We start from the raw sequence: 17548 nt of genomic DNA on the forward strand, positions 1-17548 counted from the left end.
AAATTCTAGAGATAAGTCCCTTGTCAGATATGTTATTACCAAATATTTTTTCCCAATCTGTAGGTTCTCTTTTGACTCTTTTGGAGAAGTCTTTGGAATCACATAAACATTTAATTTTTAGAAGGTCCCAATCATCTGGCTTCTCTTCTGCTGTTGGTGCATTTTGAATTATGCTTGTTTCAAATTTTTAAGAGTTTTAAAAGAAAATGTTTTCCTCACATTGGTTGATTAGTCTGCTGATCTATGTATTCTGTTAAGGGAAAAACATGTTTCAATTCTAATGGAATGTCCTTATCTGTGGTCCTCGCCTTTTGCACCATAGTTTGAATAGGTGATAAAGGAGGTATGGTGGATGATAAACAGTTTCCTGAGGGAGGGAAAGGGTCAAAAGGTGGAGGAGAGGAAGTGCTAGCAGGTATGGTTGCAGCTGAAACAGTCTGATTTAAAAAAAGGTTTTGCCTGACTTCGAAAGGATTTAAGGAAGGATACAACTTTTCTTCCTTAACTTCTGAAGGTTCAGTTTTTCAGAATACAGGTAAGGGGTCCCATTCTGGTACAAAATCTTGGTTACTTACTTTCCAATCACATTTACATTCATTTAGTCACACTTACATCCACTCAAAACTGTTGCACCAGTGCCATGCACACACAGTCTCTTTTTCACGCAAACAAATCAAGCAGAGCCAGACCAGAAAAAAGTAAAGGATTCCTAAGAAACACGTGGGCTGCGGAGAGACTTTGATTAAAAGACACCTGGGTCACCACTTAAAATTTTATTTTTTTTTTTACCTACATACAGACTAAACCAAAACCAGACCAGACTAAAAGATACCTGGGTTGCCACGTACCCACACTCTTCATCCACACACAGTGGATTAAGGTAAAGGATCCCCAAGAAACACATGGACTACAGTAAACCCACACTCAAACCAAACCAAAACCAGAACTGATTAGAACAATGATGCTTTAGCTATGGAGATGATCATAATTAAGGTTACCGGTTAAGGACCAGAGTTTCAACCTCCCTATAAGCTTAAAGCTAGCTTAAGAGTGCTTCAGTTATGAAGGTGTCTTATTTAAGGTTACTAACTAAAATTTCAACCTTCCAATTAGCTAGAAGTCAAACCAGACCAGAGTATAGATTCTTAAGAGTGCTTTAGTTGTGGAGGTATCTTAATCAAGGTTATTAACCAAAATTTCAACTTCCCAATTAACTAGAAGCCAGACCAGAATTTTAATCTATACTCACCAATAGACGTCTTTAAACCCAGAATAATTTTTTCTTCCTTAAGTGCAATCCTCTGAACTTACTTCCAGCTTCCTAATCCCTTAGGGTTTCAGTTAGCCAGACACAGTCCTTCACACATACATTAAAACACACCCTAACTAAAAAATCCTAAAGTATTAATTTATTTACCCTAGGATTTAATCCTGAATTTGAGAGCCAGATTAGATATTTACTATAGTAAGAATAATAATAAAAACAAGTAAAATTTCACTTCCCAGGGTGTAAATTCTTGTAGGGTCCCTTGAGCAGCCAAATCAATGATCCATTCATTTAAACCATAAAAGTCCCAAGTTTTTGCATAAAACCAATCAAAATCTCCTAACAGGCTTTGGAGAAAATGCTTAAACCTCTCAATCCAATACAGTATTTCAGAATTAGAACTCATTTACTATGAGTAACAGTGCAGTCCTGCAAACATGAAACATATAAGTAGATAACATAACCTAAGAGAAATTTTCTTTCCAGTTGTCCAGTCAGTCAGGGTGACGGTCCTAAGATTACAAGGTAAAAGGCCATTCAAAGGTAAAAAAAAGGAAAAGAATTGACAAAAAAACCAAGGGACAACATAACACAAAATGGCAAAGCACCCCCGATACCAGATTCTAGTAAAGTTCGGGGCCAGACCAGGTTCTAGCAAAACAAAGATTCACCACACAAATACAATACAAACTTCACATAAACAAACTTACGCCAAACACGTAAACAAATTCCAGTGGAGCTCCAACAGAGTACGTTTGGCTGTGGAGGTTCTCTTAACTACGGTTATCAGCCAAAATCTCAACCTCCCCCATCCCAGCCCGGAGCAGAGTGAAATACGTGTTAGATTTCAGAATTATCAGATACTTCTCGAGAGGACAGAACAGAAACTCTAGTCAAACAAGGTCAGTTCACCAACGTTTTACTAGATCAGGCTTCAGGAAAACAAGTTTTCACGGGACAGATTGTCTCAAGCAGCGTCCTGGTGAGAAAAAATTGGAAAAAGTGTAGGATCGCGTCAGATCCTTTCTCTCAGTCAGCAGGGAGACCGGTCTTGCAGGTTTACAGGCTTACCTCCAGAGGAATCAGGTGTCTCTGGCCGAATCAGCCGAATTCCGCGTCTCCAGGCGGACACCCGGTTGGGAGCACGGAGTTCCGGGGCCCTGGAACATCTTCAGGGGGCGCCTCCCCTAGAGATCCTTTTTCTCCCACGGGTGGCCACCTGGCAGAGGCGCTGGGACACAGTGGCTATCCCGGACGAGCCCCCAAATGTTATGGGTTCAGTTTAAAATAATAGCCACTATAATGTCCACTTTTGGGTAAAAGAGATTTATATAGGCTCGCCGACTGCAGGGAGCGGAAGTGCGCTCCCATGCTGCAGCAACAAGTCTGATCTTAGGCGGGATTTATAAAGCAGGCGAGCAACATAATGCAGCAGCAGAGGCTGCAGTTTCAAGGTCTTAGAGCGCGTGCTTTGGCACAGGCACTCATGGGGGTGGGGAGAGGGGAGCTGGTTTGATAACCACCTTAGAGGACGTGCTCTGGCACAGGTGTCCATCGAGGGGGGATGGGAGTGTTCTGATAATCACCCCAAAGTACCTATTCTAGCACAGGTGTTCATTGAGGGGTGATTTAACTGCTTTATGTGCCTAGGAGGGAGGAGAAGAAAAAGAAAAGGGGCACTCCCTAACTCACCGGGAGTGGGGGCAGAATGAGATGTTTACTTCAGCCACATAAAATGGAGTTTTAGCAAAATATTGCCAGCCATAGCTGGACATTACAAAAATAGAGTTACAAAATGGAGTCACTTACTTCAAGACTTTAATACATATTAAAGCAAGATGCTATTTCTCTTCCTTCTCATTCCCTTTCTGCTACTTTTTTTCCTCTCCTTCTTTTTCTTCTCTCCATTGTGTGAACACATCACAATTGTTTATCTGTTCTCCAGAAGATGCACATTTCGGTGATTTCCATTTGGTGCTCTGACAAATGCAGCTACTGGGACCATGATGGGAGTTCTGGTGGCGTGGTGCCTAAGGCACTTGACTGCTAACCAGAAGGGTGGTGGTTCAAACCCACCAGCCACTCCTCGGAAGGAAGGTTGGGCAATCTACCTCCGTAGTGATACTGCCTTGGAAACCCAAGGAGGGGTCGCTATGAGTCAGATCCAACTCCACGGCAGTGGTTGCGTTTTTTGTTTTTGGGACTATGATTGTACATGTCCCTCGGTGGACGTATATGTACTCCTTCTTTTAGGCATATTCAGTGACATACATCAAATATTTGTCAAATATTTTAAATAATTGACATTTGAAAAATGAGGTGGATCATTTTTAGTGCTCTTAGTTTCCTATTAATGCAAAAATCCTGTTCAGTAATAGTCATGAAATGAAACTAATAATAAGAAGAATAAGAAGAAAAGACAGCCAGTATATTTCTTTTTTAATTTTGCAATAATTACAGATTCACAGAAAATGGCAAAGATAGTACCCTTCATCCAGTTTCCCCTAGTGGTTACATCTTACCTAATGCTTGGAGATGTTGCAGGTTCAGTTCCAAATCGCCACAATAAAGGAAATACCGTGATAGTGAGTCACAAATTTTTTGGTTTCTTAGTGCATATAAAAGTTATTTTACTCTAGTCTATTAAGTATGCAATAGCATTATGAAAAAATTTGAAATATTGTGAAAATTACCAAAATGTGTGACATAGAGACATGCTTTTGAAAAAAATGGCACCTATAGACTTGTTTGATGCAGGGTTGCTACAAACCTTCAATCTGTAAAAAAGAAAAAAAAGGCAGTATCTGTGAAGCACAATAAAGTAAAGCCTGTACAGGACAATATCAAAGCAAGGAAACAGATACTGCTACAATATGTGTGTATAGATCTATGCATCTTTATCACACATGTGGATTTGTGTTAGGTCCTTGAGTGCTCTAACCGAGAAGTTGGCAGTTCAAGCCCATCTACTGGCAATCAGGTTCTGTAAAGATTACAGCCAAGAAAACCCTGCTCTGTAACATATGCAGTCATCAGGACCTGGAACCAGCTCGACAGTAATTGTTTTGTTCTCATAGGTTTGCATAACCGCCATTGCAATCAGACACAGGACTTCTCCATCACCACAAAGATCCGCCTCGGGCTACCCTTTCCTAGTTACACCCATCACTCTCACCCGCTTGATTCCCAACTCCTCGCAATCATTTGAGTCTTCTCTATCTTTACAATTTGGTCATTTGAAGAATATTATACAAATGGAATCATACAGTATGTGATCTTTTGAGGGTTTTTTTTTTTTTTTTTTTTCCACGCAGTATAATGAGTTGGATCTGACTTGATGGCAGCGAGTTTGGTTTTGTGTTTGGTTATAGTGACTTTGAGATGCATACAAGCTGTGTGTATCAATAGTTTATTCCTTTTTATTGCTGAGTAGTATTCCATGTTGTGGATATGCCACAGTTTGTTCAAACCATTCACTTATTGAAGGATATTTTGGTTGTTTCTAGCTTTTGGATATTATCAATAAATATGATATGAACTTTTTTTTTTTGGTTGTTGTTGTTGTTGTTAGGTATCGTCAAGTCAGTTCTGACTGATAGTGACCCTGTGCACAACAGATTGAAACGCTGTCTGGTCCTGCACCACCCTCATGATCATTGCTATGGTTGAGGTCATTGTTGCAGCCACTGTGTCAATCTGTGTCATTGGGGGTATTCCTTTTCACTGACCCTCTACTTTACCAAGCATGATGTCCTTTTCCAGCGACTGGTCCCTCATGTCCAAAGTACATGAGACGAAATCTCACCATCCTCACTCCTAAGGAGCATTCTGGCTGTACCTTTACAAGACAGACTTGTTCATTCTTCTGGTAGTTGATGGTATGTTCAATATTCTTTGCCAACATCGTAATTCAAAGACATCAATTCTTCTACAGTCTTCCCGTTCATTGTCCAGCTTTCACATGTATATGAGGTGATTGAAAATACCATAACTTGGGTCAGTGACAAAGTGACATCTTTGCTCTGTAATACTTTAAAGAGGTCTTTTGCAGCTGATTGTCCAATACAGTGCGTTGTTCGAATTCTGGACTGCTGATTCTATGGAATTTGATTGTGGATTCAAATAAAATTAAATCCTTAACAACTTCAGTCTTTTCTCCATTTATCATGATGTTGCTTACTGGTCCAATTGTGAGGACTTTTTTTTATTCATTATGTTGAGGTGTAATTCATACTGAAGGCTGTATTCTTTGATCTTCATCAGTAAGTGCTTCAAGTCCTCTTTGCTTTCAGCAAGCAAGGTTGTGTCATCTACATATTACTGGCTGATAATGAATCTTCCTGTAATCCTAATGCCGCATTCTTCCTCATATAGTCCAGCTTTTTGGATTGTTTGCTCATAATACAGATTGAATAAGTATGATGAAAGGATACAACCCTGATGCACACTTTTTCTGATTTTAAACCACACAGTATCCCCTTGTTCTGTTTGCACAACTGCCTCTTGGTCTATGTACAGGTTCCTCATGAGCACAATTAATTGTTCTTGAATTCCCATTCTTTGCAATGTTATCCATAGCTTGTTATGGATACAATCAAATACCTTTGCATAGTGAATAAAACACAAGTAAACATCTTTCTGGTGTTCTTTGCTTTCAGCCAAGATCCATCTGACACCAGCAATGAAGTCCTCATTCCATGTCCTTTTCTGAATCTGGCTGGAATTTCTGGCAGTTCCTTGTTGATGTACTGCTACAACCATTTTTTGAATTATCTTTAGCACAATTTTACTTGTGTGTGATATTAATGATATTGTTGGATAAGTTCTGCATTCTGCTAGGTTGCCTGTCTTGGATTGGGTACAAATATGGTGTGTTAGTTAGCTGGTGTGATGGTTAAGGTTGTGTGTCAACTTCACAGGATCATGATTCTCAGTGGCTTACAGTTATGATGTAGTCATCCCCCATGATGAGAACTGATATAATATAATCACCTCCATGATGAGATGTGCTATGAGCAGCCAATCAGTTGAAAGGGAGTTTCCTCAGGGATGTGGTCTGCTTCCAATATATATATGGATGTCCTGGGAACATTCTCAGGCTTTCTGCTGGATCTTAATCCTTCATCTAGCTCATTATCATCTCCAGTTCTTGGAGCTGAACCAGTGACCTGCTGGATTGCCTGCCGATCTTGGGATTGTTGCCTTCACAGCCTGTGAGCCAACAGTCTGCAATTTTACCTGCTGATCTTGGATTTGTCATTTTCCGAACCTAGCAGCCTGCTATACTCCCTGCAGATCTTGGGTTTGTCAGCCCCTGCAGCTGCACAAGTCAGAAGAAGCCTCCAGCTTTGTGTTTGACCCACGGACTTTGGACTTGCCAGTCTCTACAACGCATGAGCCATTTCCCTGAGATAAATTTCTATCTACCTCTCTACCTATCTATCATCTACCTATTTACCCATCCATCCATCCATCCATCCATCCATCCATCTGTCTCAGCTTCACTGATTTTGCTTCTTTAGAGAACCCAGCCTAAGACAATTGGCCAGGTAGCTCTCTTTCAGATTTCTTGGCACAGATGAGTGAGTGCTTCCAGTGCTGTACCTGTCTGTTGAAACATTTCAGTTGGTATTCCATCAGTTTCTGGAGCCTTGTTGTTCACCAATTTCATCAGTGCAACTTGGACTTCTTCCTTCAGTACCTTAAGTTCTTGATCATATATGATACTTATTGAAATGGTTGAACATCGACCAATTTTTTTGAGACAGTGACTCTGTGAATTCTTTCCACCTTCTTTTGATGCTTCTTGCATCATTCAATATTTTGACCTTTGAACCCTTCAATATAGCAACTTGAGGCTTGAATTTTTTTCTTCAGTTCTTTCAGCTTCAGAAATGCTGAGCATGTTCATCCCTTTTGGTTTTCTAACTCCCAGTCTTTGCTCATTTCATTAGAGTACTTTACTTTGTATTCTCGAGCTGCCCTTGGAAATCTTCTGTTCAGCTCTTTTTACATTATCATTTCTTCTGTTTGCTTTGACTACTACTATACATTCAATAGCAAGTTTCAGAGTCTTCTCTGACATCCATCTTGGTCCTTTTTTTTTTCCTTTTCTATTTTTTTAATGACCTTCTGCTTTCTTCATGTATGTTGTCCTTGATATCATTCTACAACTGGTCTGGTCTTGTCACTAGTGTCCAGCACATCAGATCTATTCTTGAGATGGCTTCTAAATTCAGGTGGGATATAATTAAGGTTGCACTTAGGCTCTTGTGGACTTATTTTAATTTTTCTTCAATTTCAACTTGAACTTGCATATGAGCAACTGATAATCTATTCTGCAGTCAGCCTCTGCATTGTTCTGACTGATAATATTGAGCTTCTCCATCTTCTCTTTCCACTGATATAGTCAATTTGATTCCTGTGTATTCCATCTGGTGAGCTCCATGTGTATGATTGCTGTTTATGTTGTTTGAAAAAGAAATTTGCAATGAATAGTCATTGGTCTTACAAAATTCTATCATCCAATCTCTGGCATCATTTCTGTCACCAAGGCCATATTTTTCAACTACTAATCCTTTTTTTTTTTTTTTTTTGTTTCCAACTTTTGCATTCTAATCACCAGTAATTATCAATACATTTTGCTTGCATGTTTGATCAGCTTTTGACTGCAGAAGTTGGGAAAAGCCCTCAGTTTCTTCATCTCTGGTTTTAGTGGTTGGTGCATAAACTTGAATAGTAGTAGTACTTCAGGATAGATCTTGAAATATTCTTTTTGACAATGGATGCAACACCATTCCTCTTCAATTTGTCAATGCTGGCATAGTAGACCATGTGATTGTCTGATTCAAAATGGCCTAAAGTAGTCCATTTCAGCTCATTAATGCCTAGGATATCAATCTTTATGCATTCCATTTATTTTTTAATAACTTCCAATTTTCCTAGATGCATACTTCGTACATCCCATGTTCTGATTTTTAATGGATGTTTGTAGATACTTCTTCTCATTTTGAGTCATGCCCCATCAGCAAATGAAGGTCCTGAAAGCTTTCTTCCATCCACGTGATTAAGGTCAGCTCTACTTTGAGGAGGCAGCTCCTCTCCGGTTGTATTTTGAGTGCTTTCTGAGTTGAGGGCCTCATCTTCCAGCATGCTATTAGACAGTGTTCCACTGCTATTTGTAAAGCTTTCAGTGGCTGTTTTTTTTTTTTTTTTTCAGTAGAGCACACATCTTTTTCCTCGTCTGTTTTAGTCTGGAAGCTCTGCTGAAATCTGTCCTCGATGGGTGACCTACTGGTATTGACATACCGGTGGTATAGCTTCCAGCATCATAGCAGCACACAAGCCACCACAGTACAACAAACTGACGGACAAGTGCTGGTATAAACATTTAGGCACAGGTTTTTGTGTGAACATAAGTTTTCATTTCTCTGAGATAATTGCCCTATGCCATTACTGGGATATACATGCCCTGTAAAGATTTTATTTTAAAGTAAGCAGTGGACTGCTCAGGTTTGTCATGCATGAACACGTTTATTCATTTATTTATTGCAAACTTGTCATAGCACAACACACAGGCAAGACCTCAGGACATCATAGATCAGAGAACCAGAATACAGTATTATTCCAGTATTTACAGTCCAAATCTTTAGCTTTCAAGTGTTTACCTTTAACAAGAGGTCTCAGGATGCAAGCTTAGGCAGCGGCATGCCCTTGACAGGTGTCCCTTGGTGCTGGAGTTTGAGGTCAGTGGCAGTTAGGCAAGACTGTCTTGGGCAGAGCCTCTGGCTGTATGTGTTCCTTGGAGAACTCAAGTGATAGACCAATGTGGAGTCTAGTTGCCTCTGAGTTGCTCAACATGAAAGGGAGAAAGCCTGGTTTTTTATGTGATTTAGTCCATCTGGTCTTGCCTAATAAAGGTCTGTAAGGGGAGTTCCTGACTCACATAGCATCATGGCAGTTGTGTCATAGGTCCATATCAGAGGTGCATATTTGCAGTGTCTTCACAAAGATAAACTAAGGGCCGTGTCACACCTTATCAGAGCAAAGCAGCTGTCTTAAAATGCAGTTGTTGTTGTTATGTGCCGTTGAGTCGGACCTGACTCATAGCGACCCCTCCTTGGGTTTCCGAGGCAGTATCACTATGGAAGTAGATTGCCCAATCTACTAAAATGCAGTAGTGAGTTGTAATATTAGAAGTTATACAGAATGCCCCTGAGACTATGACCTTGGACATCCTTTAAGCATGAAACTGATCTCACCAGATTGGATCAACTTTCAGCCAAACGACAGACAGACTTATAAGGTGAACAGTAACACCAGGGGGTATGCACGCTTTACAACAACCAACCATACAAGATCAAATGGGCAGCGTTTGCCCAGGGATAAAGCTCAGAAGGAAGGAAGGGATAGGAAAGAAGGACAAATGGAAACAGGAAACAAGGAGGAAGCGGGAAGAGTGCTGTTACATCATGGGGATTGCATTCAATGTCACGAAAAAAATGTGTATGAATTATGAAATGGAAAACCAATTTGCTCTGTAAACTTCACCCAAATCTCAATAAAAAGATTAAAAATAAAGTTATATGGAATGACAGCTTGTCAGTTTTAAAACTTAACCCAAATGTCTAAGTCACACATTACGTGTTTCATATGTAATTTGTGATCATTACATTATAAGCACACATTACAATATGGTAAGTGTATGTTTTAGGAGTCTTAGTGGCACAATAGTTAAGCACCTCAGGTGCTAACTGAAAAGTCAGCAGTTCAAAACCAGCCACTCTTCAGGAGAAAGATATGGCAGTCTTCTTCCATAAAGTTTACAACCTTGGAAACCCTATGGAGTAGTTCTACTCTGTCCTGTAGGGTCACCATGTGCCAGAATCCACTTGCCAAACTATTTTCCAGAGTGACTGGACCATTCACATTCCCACCAGCGATGTAGGAAGGATCCAGTTTCTCCACAGCCTCACCTGCATTTGATATTGCCACTATTTTTTATTTTAGCTGTTTTAATAGATGTGCAGTGGTATCTCATCACGGTCTTCATTGGTGTTTCCCTAATAGCTAGCAAAGCTGACTGTCTTCATGTGCTTATTTGCCATATGGTAAAATGGTGAAATGTCTGTTCTTTGGTGAAATGTCTGTTCTTTGGTGAAATGTCTGTTCATGTGTTTTGCCCATTTTCTAATTGGACGGCTTGTCCTTTAGCTGTTGAGCTTGGGAGTTCTATAAATATTCTAGATACAAGTCATTTGTGAGATACGTAGTTTGCAAATATTTTCTCCCAGTCTGTAGCTTGTCCTTTTATCCCATTAACTGGGTCTTTCACAGATCAACAGTTTTTTATTTTGATGAAGTCCATTATTCTATTTTTTTTCTTTTTTGATATATTTGAAATTCCCTGCTAACCATCCTATATTTATATACAATTAACAATTGGACCCCAGTTTAAGGTAGGCATTTTTTTTTTGTTTTTGGTTGGGGTGTTTTCATTGAACAAACGCTCTAGCATGTGTAGTCAGAACACTTGAGGGTAGTCTTTTCTCTGCCAATTACTAGCAGAGATGATATAATGAAGTATCAAAGGACTCAGACTCTGGGGCCAGACTGCTGGGGCTTGAATCCCAGCAGTCCCACATATGTGCTGTGTGAACTTGGGTAAGATGCATAACTGTTCTGTGTCTCCATTTCCTCATCTGAATAATCAGCTCAGCAGTACCTAACAACAACAAAAGCAACAAACTGGGGATAATAATAATGAAAACAAACTTGCAGTAATATTCTTTGTAATGCTGGTTGTTAATGAAGATTCCAAGCCTTCATACGTGTAGAATGTTTAGAATAGAGCCTGGCAGATAATAAGCCGTAACAGTTGCTAATATTTCTACTGGCTTTGTGGCTTGGGAAGACACTTAGGCTCCCCGAGTCTCGAATGCTTTAACTCTAAGATGAGGAGAGTACCTGCTGCTCCATCCAAGTTACAGGGCACTTGTAAGGAGCTCTGGTGGTACAGTGGTGCAGGCATTTGGCTGCTAACCAAAAGGACAGTGGTTTGACCCCATGAGCTGCTCGACAGAAGAACGATGAGGCAGTCTGCTCCTGTAAAGATTTATAGCCCTGGAAACCCTATGAGGTAGTTCTACTCTGTCTTAAAGGGTCGCTATGAGTTGGACTAATGGCAGTGGGTTTTTTTTTTTTGTAAGGATCAAAAAAGATTATGTGAAAGTATCTTATAAACTGTAAAGCACTCACAAATGCAAAGTTTCCCTCTTATTGATTATTACTATTAAAATAGCCTATAGATAAACACCTCATTTTGCGTTCTCACAAAATTTCACCAGCCATTTCAGGGCTCATCATGCTTCCTGGTAAAAGCGAGCATTTGTAATTGGGAGTTCTCAATGTTGAGTGAATAAGGGAATCCTTAGAGTATAGGAAGAAAATTGTTAGGTGCTGTTGAGCGTATTTTAACTCATTGCAACCCCATGTGACAGAGTAGAACTACCCCATAGAGTTTTCTAGGTTGTAATGTTTATGGGTTTTGGTAGCACAGTGCCTAAGGCATTTACTGCTAACCAAAAGGCTGGCAGTTCAAACCCACCAGCCACTCTGCAGGAGGAAGATTGGGCAATCTATTTCCATAGAGATACTGCCTAGGAAACCCAAGGAGGGGTTGCTATGAGTTGGGATCAACTTGACGGCAGTGAGTTTGGTTTTTCTTGAAATGTTTATGGGAGCAGTAGGAAGAGAATATATATGTGTGTGTGTGTGTATATATATATATATTTGAATTGTGATTTGGGTGAAAGTTTACAGAGCAAATTCACTTTCCATACAGCAGTTCACATACACTTTATCTCATGACATTGACTACAATTTACCACAATGCAACAGTTCCCCTCCCACTTCCTCCCAATAGTTACCTCTTCCCTGTGTCCATCCCTCCATGCACTCCTGCCCCCTGAACTGTCTCCCTGAGCATAAACAGCCCTTCTTTCTCCCATGATTGTTCTCTCCAAGGAATGTATCTACCTCAGGTAAATGTTCAACTCATATGCCTGTCTTTTCTTTGGCTGGAAGCCACAGGTGTGGGTTCAGTTCCAGACCTGAAGGGCAGCTAGGAGCCATTGTCTCAGTGGTTCCACCAGGCTCCATCAAACCAGCAAACCTGGTCCCCCCCCCTTTTTTTCCCCCAAATGATTTGGAGTTTTGTTGCACATTGTTCTCCCTCTCTATCCAGGATCTCCTAAATAGATCCCCCTCTGAGTGTTTGACAGTGGTAGCTGGGCATCATCTAGTTCTTCTGGTCTCATAGTTGTATAAGCTGGGGATCTCATGGTGTACCCATTGCTAGGACTAATTGTTTCCATGAATCTTTGGTTTTCTTCAGTCTTCTTTGCTATGGGTGAGGAGAGACCCACCGTAGTATCTAGATGGCTGTTTGCAAGCTTTTAAGATTCCAGTCGCTACTTGCCAAAGTAGGAGGTGGAACAATGTTTTGTGTAGTATGTTATGCCAATTGAGCTTGATGTCCCCTGCGACTATGGTCCCAAGCCCGCAGGTTCAACTAGTCAGTCCCTCTGGGTAGCTGGCTGTGACCAAGAAGTGACTACAACCTTGGCCCTTGTCAGCTCTACTATATTGTACCTGGGAATTCTTACAGTACATACAAATATACTTGTAGAACCATTGTTTGCCAACCCTATACGTGGTCTTGGGTACACTCCCCACTGCATTGTTGTTGTTGTTGTTATTTGCCCTCGAGTCGGCCCCGACTCATAGCGACCCCTCCTTGGGTTTCCGAGGCAGTATCACTACGGAAGTAGGATTGCCCAACCTTCCTTCCGAGGAGTGGCTGGTGGGCTTGAACCACCAGCCTTCTGGTTAGCAGTCAAGTGCCTTAGCCACTATGCTACCAGAGCTCCCCCCCGCTGCATAGACATACCTAATAATTCAGCCTGTTACCCATCTATCCACCTGTATACCCATGTTTGCCTTCACTGACAAAACAGTACTGTTATGTGCAAAAGGGTTAATCTTTGTTGTCTGTACCTCCCATGTACCTCTGTATGTCTTCCTCATCCTCACATGCCACAGTGTTGATCACTCACATTTGGTACATTGCCCTTCTCTTCACCAAAATAAATACTTATCTCTACCTATCTAACAGTGTTCCCAGCCCCTCCCCTCCCACCCTTGGTAACCAACAAAGAAAATTTCCTTTCATAGATAAACCTTTCCTTGACTTTTACAATAATGGACTAATACAATATTGTCCTTCTGTGATTGACTTATTTCACTCAGCATAAGGTCCTCCAAGTTCATCCATGTTATGCGGTGTTTTGCAGATACTAGGTTATTCTTTAGGGTTGCATAGTATTCCATTGTGTGTGTGTGTACCATAGTTTGGTTATCCATTCCTCATTTGATGGATATCTAGGTTGTTTCCATCTTTTGGCTATTGTAAATAGGGCTGAAATGAACATGGGTGTGCATCTGTCCTTGTCCTGGCTCTCACTTCTTTAGGATATATACCTAGTAATGGAATGGCTGGGTCAAATGGTATTTCTAATTCCAGCTTTTGAAGAAATTGCCATACTGCTTTCCACAGTGGTTGTACCATTTCACAGTCCCACCAGCAGTGAGTGTATTAGAGTCCCAATCTGTCCACATCCTCACCAGCATTTGTTATTTTCTGTCTTGTTGAACTTTGCTACTAGAGCTGGGGCAAGATGGTATCTCATTGTTGCTTTGATTTGCATCTCTCCAATAACTAATGATGGTGAGCATTTCTTCATATGTTTGTTAGCCACCTGAATATCCTCCTTGGTGAAGTGTCTATTCATGTCTTCTGCCCATTTTTTAATTGGATTATTTGTTTTTTGTTATTGAGGTGTTGGAGTTTTCTATAAATTCTAGAGATAAGTCCCTTGTCAGATATGTCATTGTCAAATATGTTTTCCCAATCTGTAGGTTCTCTTTTGACTCTTTTGGAGAAGACTTTGGAAGCACATAAAAAATTAATTTTTAGAAGGTCCCATTCATCTAGTTTCTCTTCTGCTGTTTGTGCATTTTGGGTTATGTTTGATAATCTATTTATGTCATATTAGGGCCCCTAAATTTGCCCCTAGGTTTTCCTTGAGGAACTCTATAGTTTTAGGTTTCACGTTTAAGTCTTTGATCCATCTGGAGTTAGTTTTTGTGTATAGTGGGACGTACAGATCTTGTTTCATTTTTCTGCAAAAGGATATCCAGTTTCGCCAGCACCATTTATGAAACAAACATTCTAGGAAAAGAATTTTTTTATCTCATCTTTTTAATTTTTATTTTTGTAATATTTCATAATTGATACGATAGAGTAATCGCATGCATTTCATAAATGATAATAATGTTTGCGAGCACTTAGAATTTTTTTACAGAGAGGCTTTTATAATCAACAAAGTTTGAAAACCAACTGGTCTGAAGAAATACTTGATATGAGAACTTTCATTCAGTGCCAGTTCAGCAAGGTAACCTTGGATTTTTCCTTCGATGTGGAAAAACCAAAACCCACAGCCCTTGAGTTGATTCCGACTCACAGCGACCCTATAGGAGTAGAATTGCCTATAGAGTAGAATTGCCCCATAGGGTTTCCAGGGCTGTAAATCTTTACCGAAGAAGACTGCCACATCATTCTCCTGCAGAGCCGCTGGTATGTTTGAACTCCCAACCTTTTGGTTAGCACTTTAACCACTGCACCACCAGGGCTCCTTAGTAATAATGTTATTGTTGTTGTTAGGTGTCTTCAAATCAGTTCTGGTTCATTGACCTCCATTACAACAGAATGAGACACTGCCTGGTCCTGTGCCATCCTTACAATCATTGCTATGTCTGAGCCCATCATTGCAAATATGCAAATCCATCTCATCCAGGGTCTTCCTCTTTTATTTTTAAGTTGTGATTTGGGTGAAAGTTTACAGAATAAACTTGTTTTCCATTCAATAGTTAAAACACGTTTTGTGACATTGATTGCAGTCTCCACAATGCAACAGCTGTCTTCCTACTTCTTCCCTGTGGTTACCTTTCCCTGTGTCTTTCTTCCCTGTGAATTCCTGCCTTCTGAGTTTTCTCCCTGTGCAAATGCTGCCCTTCTGATCTCCCATGGTTGATTGCTCTAAGGAGTGCACCTCACTGGTGTAATTTTTCACCTCATAGGCCTGTAAATTGTTTGATTGGAAGCCTCTTTTTCATTGACCCTCTACCAAGCATGATTCCCTTCTCCAAGGACTGGTCCCTTCTGATAACACGTCCAAAGTATGTGGGACGGTCTCATCATCCTCGTTTTAAGGAGGTCCTGGCTGCATTTCTTCTAGGACAGATTTGTTCATTCTTCTGGCAGTCCATGGTATACTCAGTATTCTTCACCAACATCATAATTCAAAGGCATCACTTCTTCAGTCTTCCTTATTCATTGTCCAGCTTTTGCATGCATGGAGGTACTGAAAATACCATGGCTTAAGTCAGGTGCACTATAGCTCTCAAAGTGACATCTTTGCTTTCTAACACTTTAAAGAGGTCTTTTGCAGCAGATCTGCCTGATTAGAAATAAAACCAAAACCAAATCCCCTGCCATCGAGTCGATTCTGATTCACAGCAACGCTTTAGGACAGAGTAGAACTGCCTCATAGGGTTTCCAAGGCTGTAAATATTTGTGGAAGCTGACTGACTGCCTCATCTTTCTACCACAGAGCGACTGGTGGGTTTCAACTGCCGCCAAATGCGGTAACCACTGTGCCACCAGAGCTCCTTAGTAATAATAATAGTTAACCATTTATTGAACTTCTGTTGTCTACCAAAGGAGCCCTGCTGGCACAGTAGTTAAAACACTTGGCTGTGAACTGAAAGGTCAGCAATTCCAACCCACCAGCTGCTAGTTGGGAGAAAGATGAGGTATCTGCTTCTGTAAGGATTTACAGGCTTGGGAACCCTATGAGGCAGTCCTCTGTCCTGTAGGGTCACATGAATCAAAATCCACTGGGTGGCAGTGGGTTTATTATCTATCAGATATTTGCATACATTATCTCAGATTCCTAGGAGAACCTTGAAAAGCTGTTGTTTTACAGATGAGGAAACAGCCTTAGATAGGTTGAGATTTCGATCCAAGCTCACACAGGAAACGTCAAAGCTAGGATTCCGTTGCCCCCTTGCCTGTGTCTTGCCTGTGACGTCATGGAGTCCGCCCCCTAAGATATTTCCCCTGGTCAGATGGTGCACCATCTAGGCCCTTCATTTTTCTCATTTCAGGGTGTGACTGTGCAGAGCAGTGTCTCACGGAAGGCTACAGTTTGCCATTGTTTCCCTCACGATTAATTTCACTTCCACTTCCAGGGAAGGCTGCGAGGAGCTCCGCAGTGAATTGATACGTATCCACCAGAAGAAGGTGTGTGAGGAGCGGAAGGCCCAGGTGGCATTTAACGAGGAGAGGAAGCGGCAGAAGCTGGTGGAAGAGCAGATGTTCGCCAGGCTCTGGGAGGAAGACCGCTTAGCTAAGGAGCAGCGGGAAGCCCTAGAGGCCAGGAGGCGGAGAGAGCGGGTGGAGAGCATGCGCCTGGGGCTCAATGCTCAGATCACCGCCAGCCAGGCGCGACAGCAGGCCCTGCGGCGGCTGAAGGAGGAGGAGGGGCGCCTTGTGGTGGGCCTTTCTCTTGTTTGCTCTGGGGTTATTGGCTTAGCGCGTGTGGATGCAGTTTGTAGGCCCATTGTTTCCGTATAGTTCCCACTGCCCCTACTCCTCCTTTTTATATCTTAAAGCAAATCCTAGACATTATGTCATTTCCCCCTAAAATATACCTCGATGATAGCAACGATAAATAAGGACATTTTTATTTTATTTTATTTATTGTGATTTGAGTGAAGATTTACAGAGCAAATTCACTTTCTATACAGCAGTTCAGATTTACTTTGTCTCAAGTCATTGACCACAGTTTACCACAATGCAACAGCTCCCCTCCCACTTCCTCCCCTTAGTACCACTTCCCAGTGTCCATCCCTCCATGGACTCCTGCCCCCTGAGCTGTCTCCCTGTGCATAAGCAGCCCTTCTTTCTCCCATGATTGTTCTCTCCAAGGAGTGTGTCTACCTCAGGTAAATGTTCAGTTGATATGCCTGTATTTTGTTTGGCTGGAAGCCACAGGTGTGGGTTCAATTCCAGACCTGAAGGGCAGCTGGGGGCCATGGTCTCAGTGGTTCTGCCAGGCTCTATCGGACCAGCAAACCTGGTCCCCACCTTTTTTTTTT

At 41.2% G+C, this 17548-nt stretch overlaps 1 protein-coding gene across 1 annotated transcript in view; it reads left to right on the top strand.

Moving 5' to 3' along the window:
* CFAP53 (cilia and flagella associated protein 53) overlaps positions 1-17548 on the top strand; it is a 67748-nt gene that overhangs the window by 23364 nt on the left and 26836 nt on the right. The window contains exon 4 of the mRNA XM_007943853.1: positions 16640-16943. Within this exon, the coding sequence (XP_007942044.1) occupies positions 16640-16943 (304 nt within the window). The remainder of the gene's footprint in view (positions 1-16639; positions 16944-17548) is intronic.

Source organism: Orycteropus afer, unplaced genomic scaffold (assembly GCF_000298275.1).
Source record: "Orycteropus afer afer isolate SDZICR_OR568_19922 unplaced genomic scaffold, OryAfe1.0 scaffold00113, whole genome shotgun sequence".
NCBI lineage: Eukaryota > Metazoa > Chordata > Mammalia > Tubulidentata > Orycteropodidae > Orycteropus > Orycteropus afer.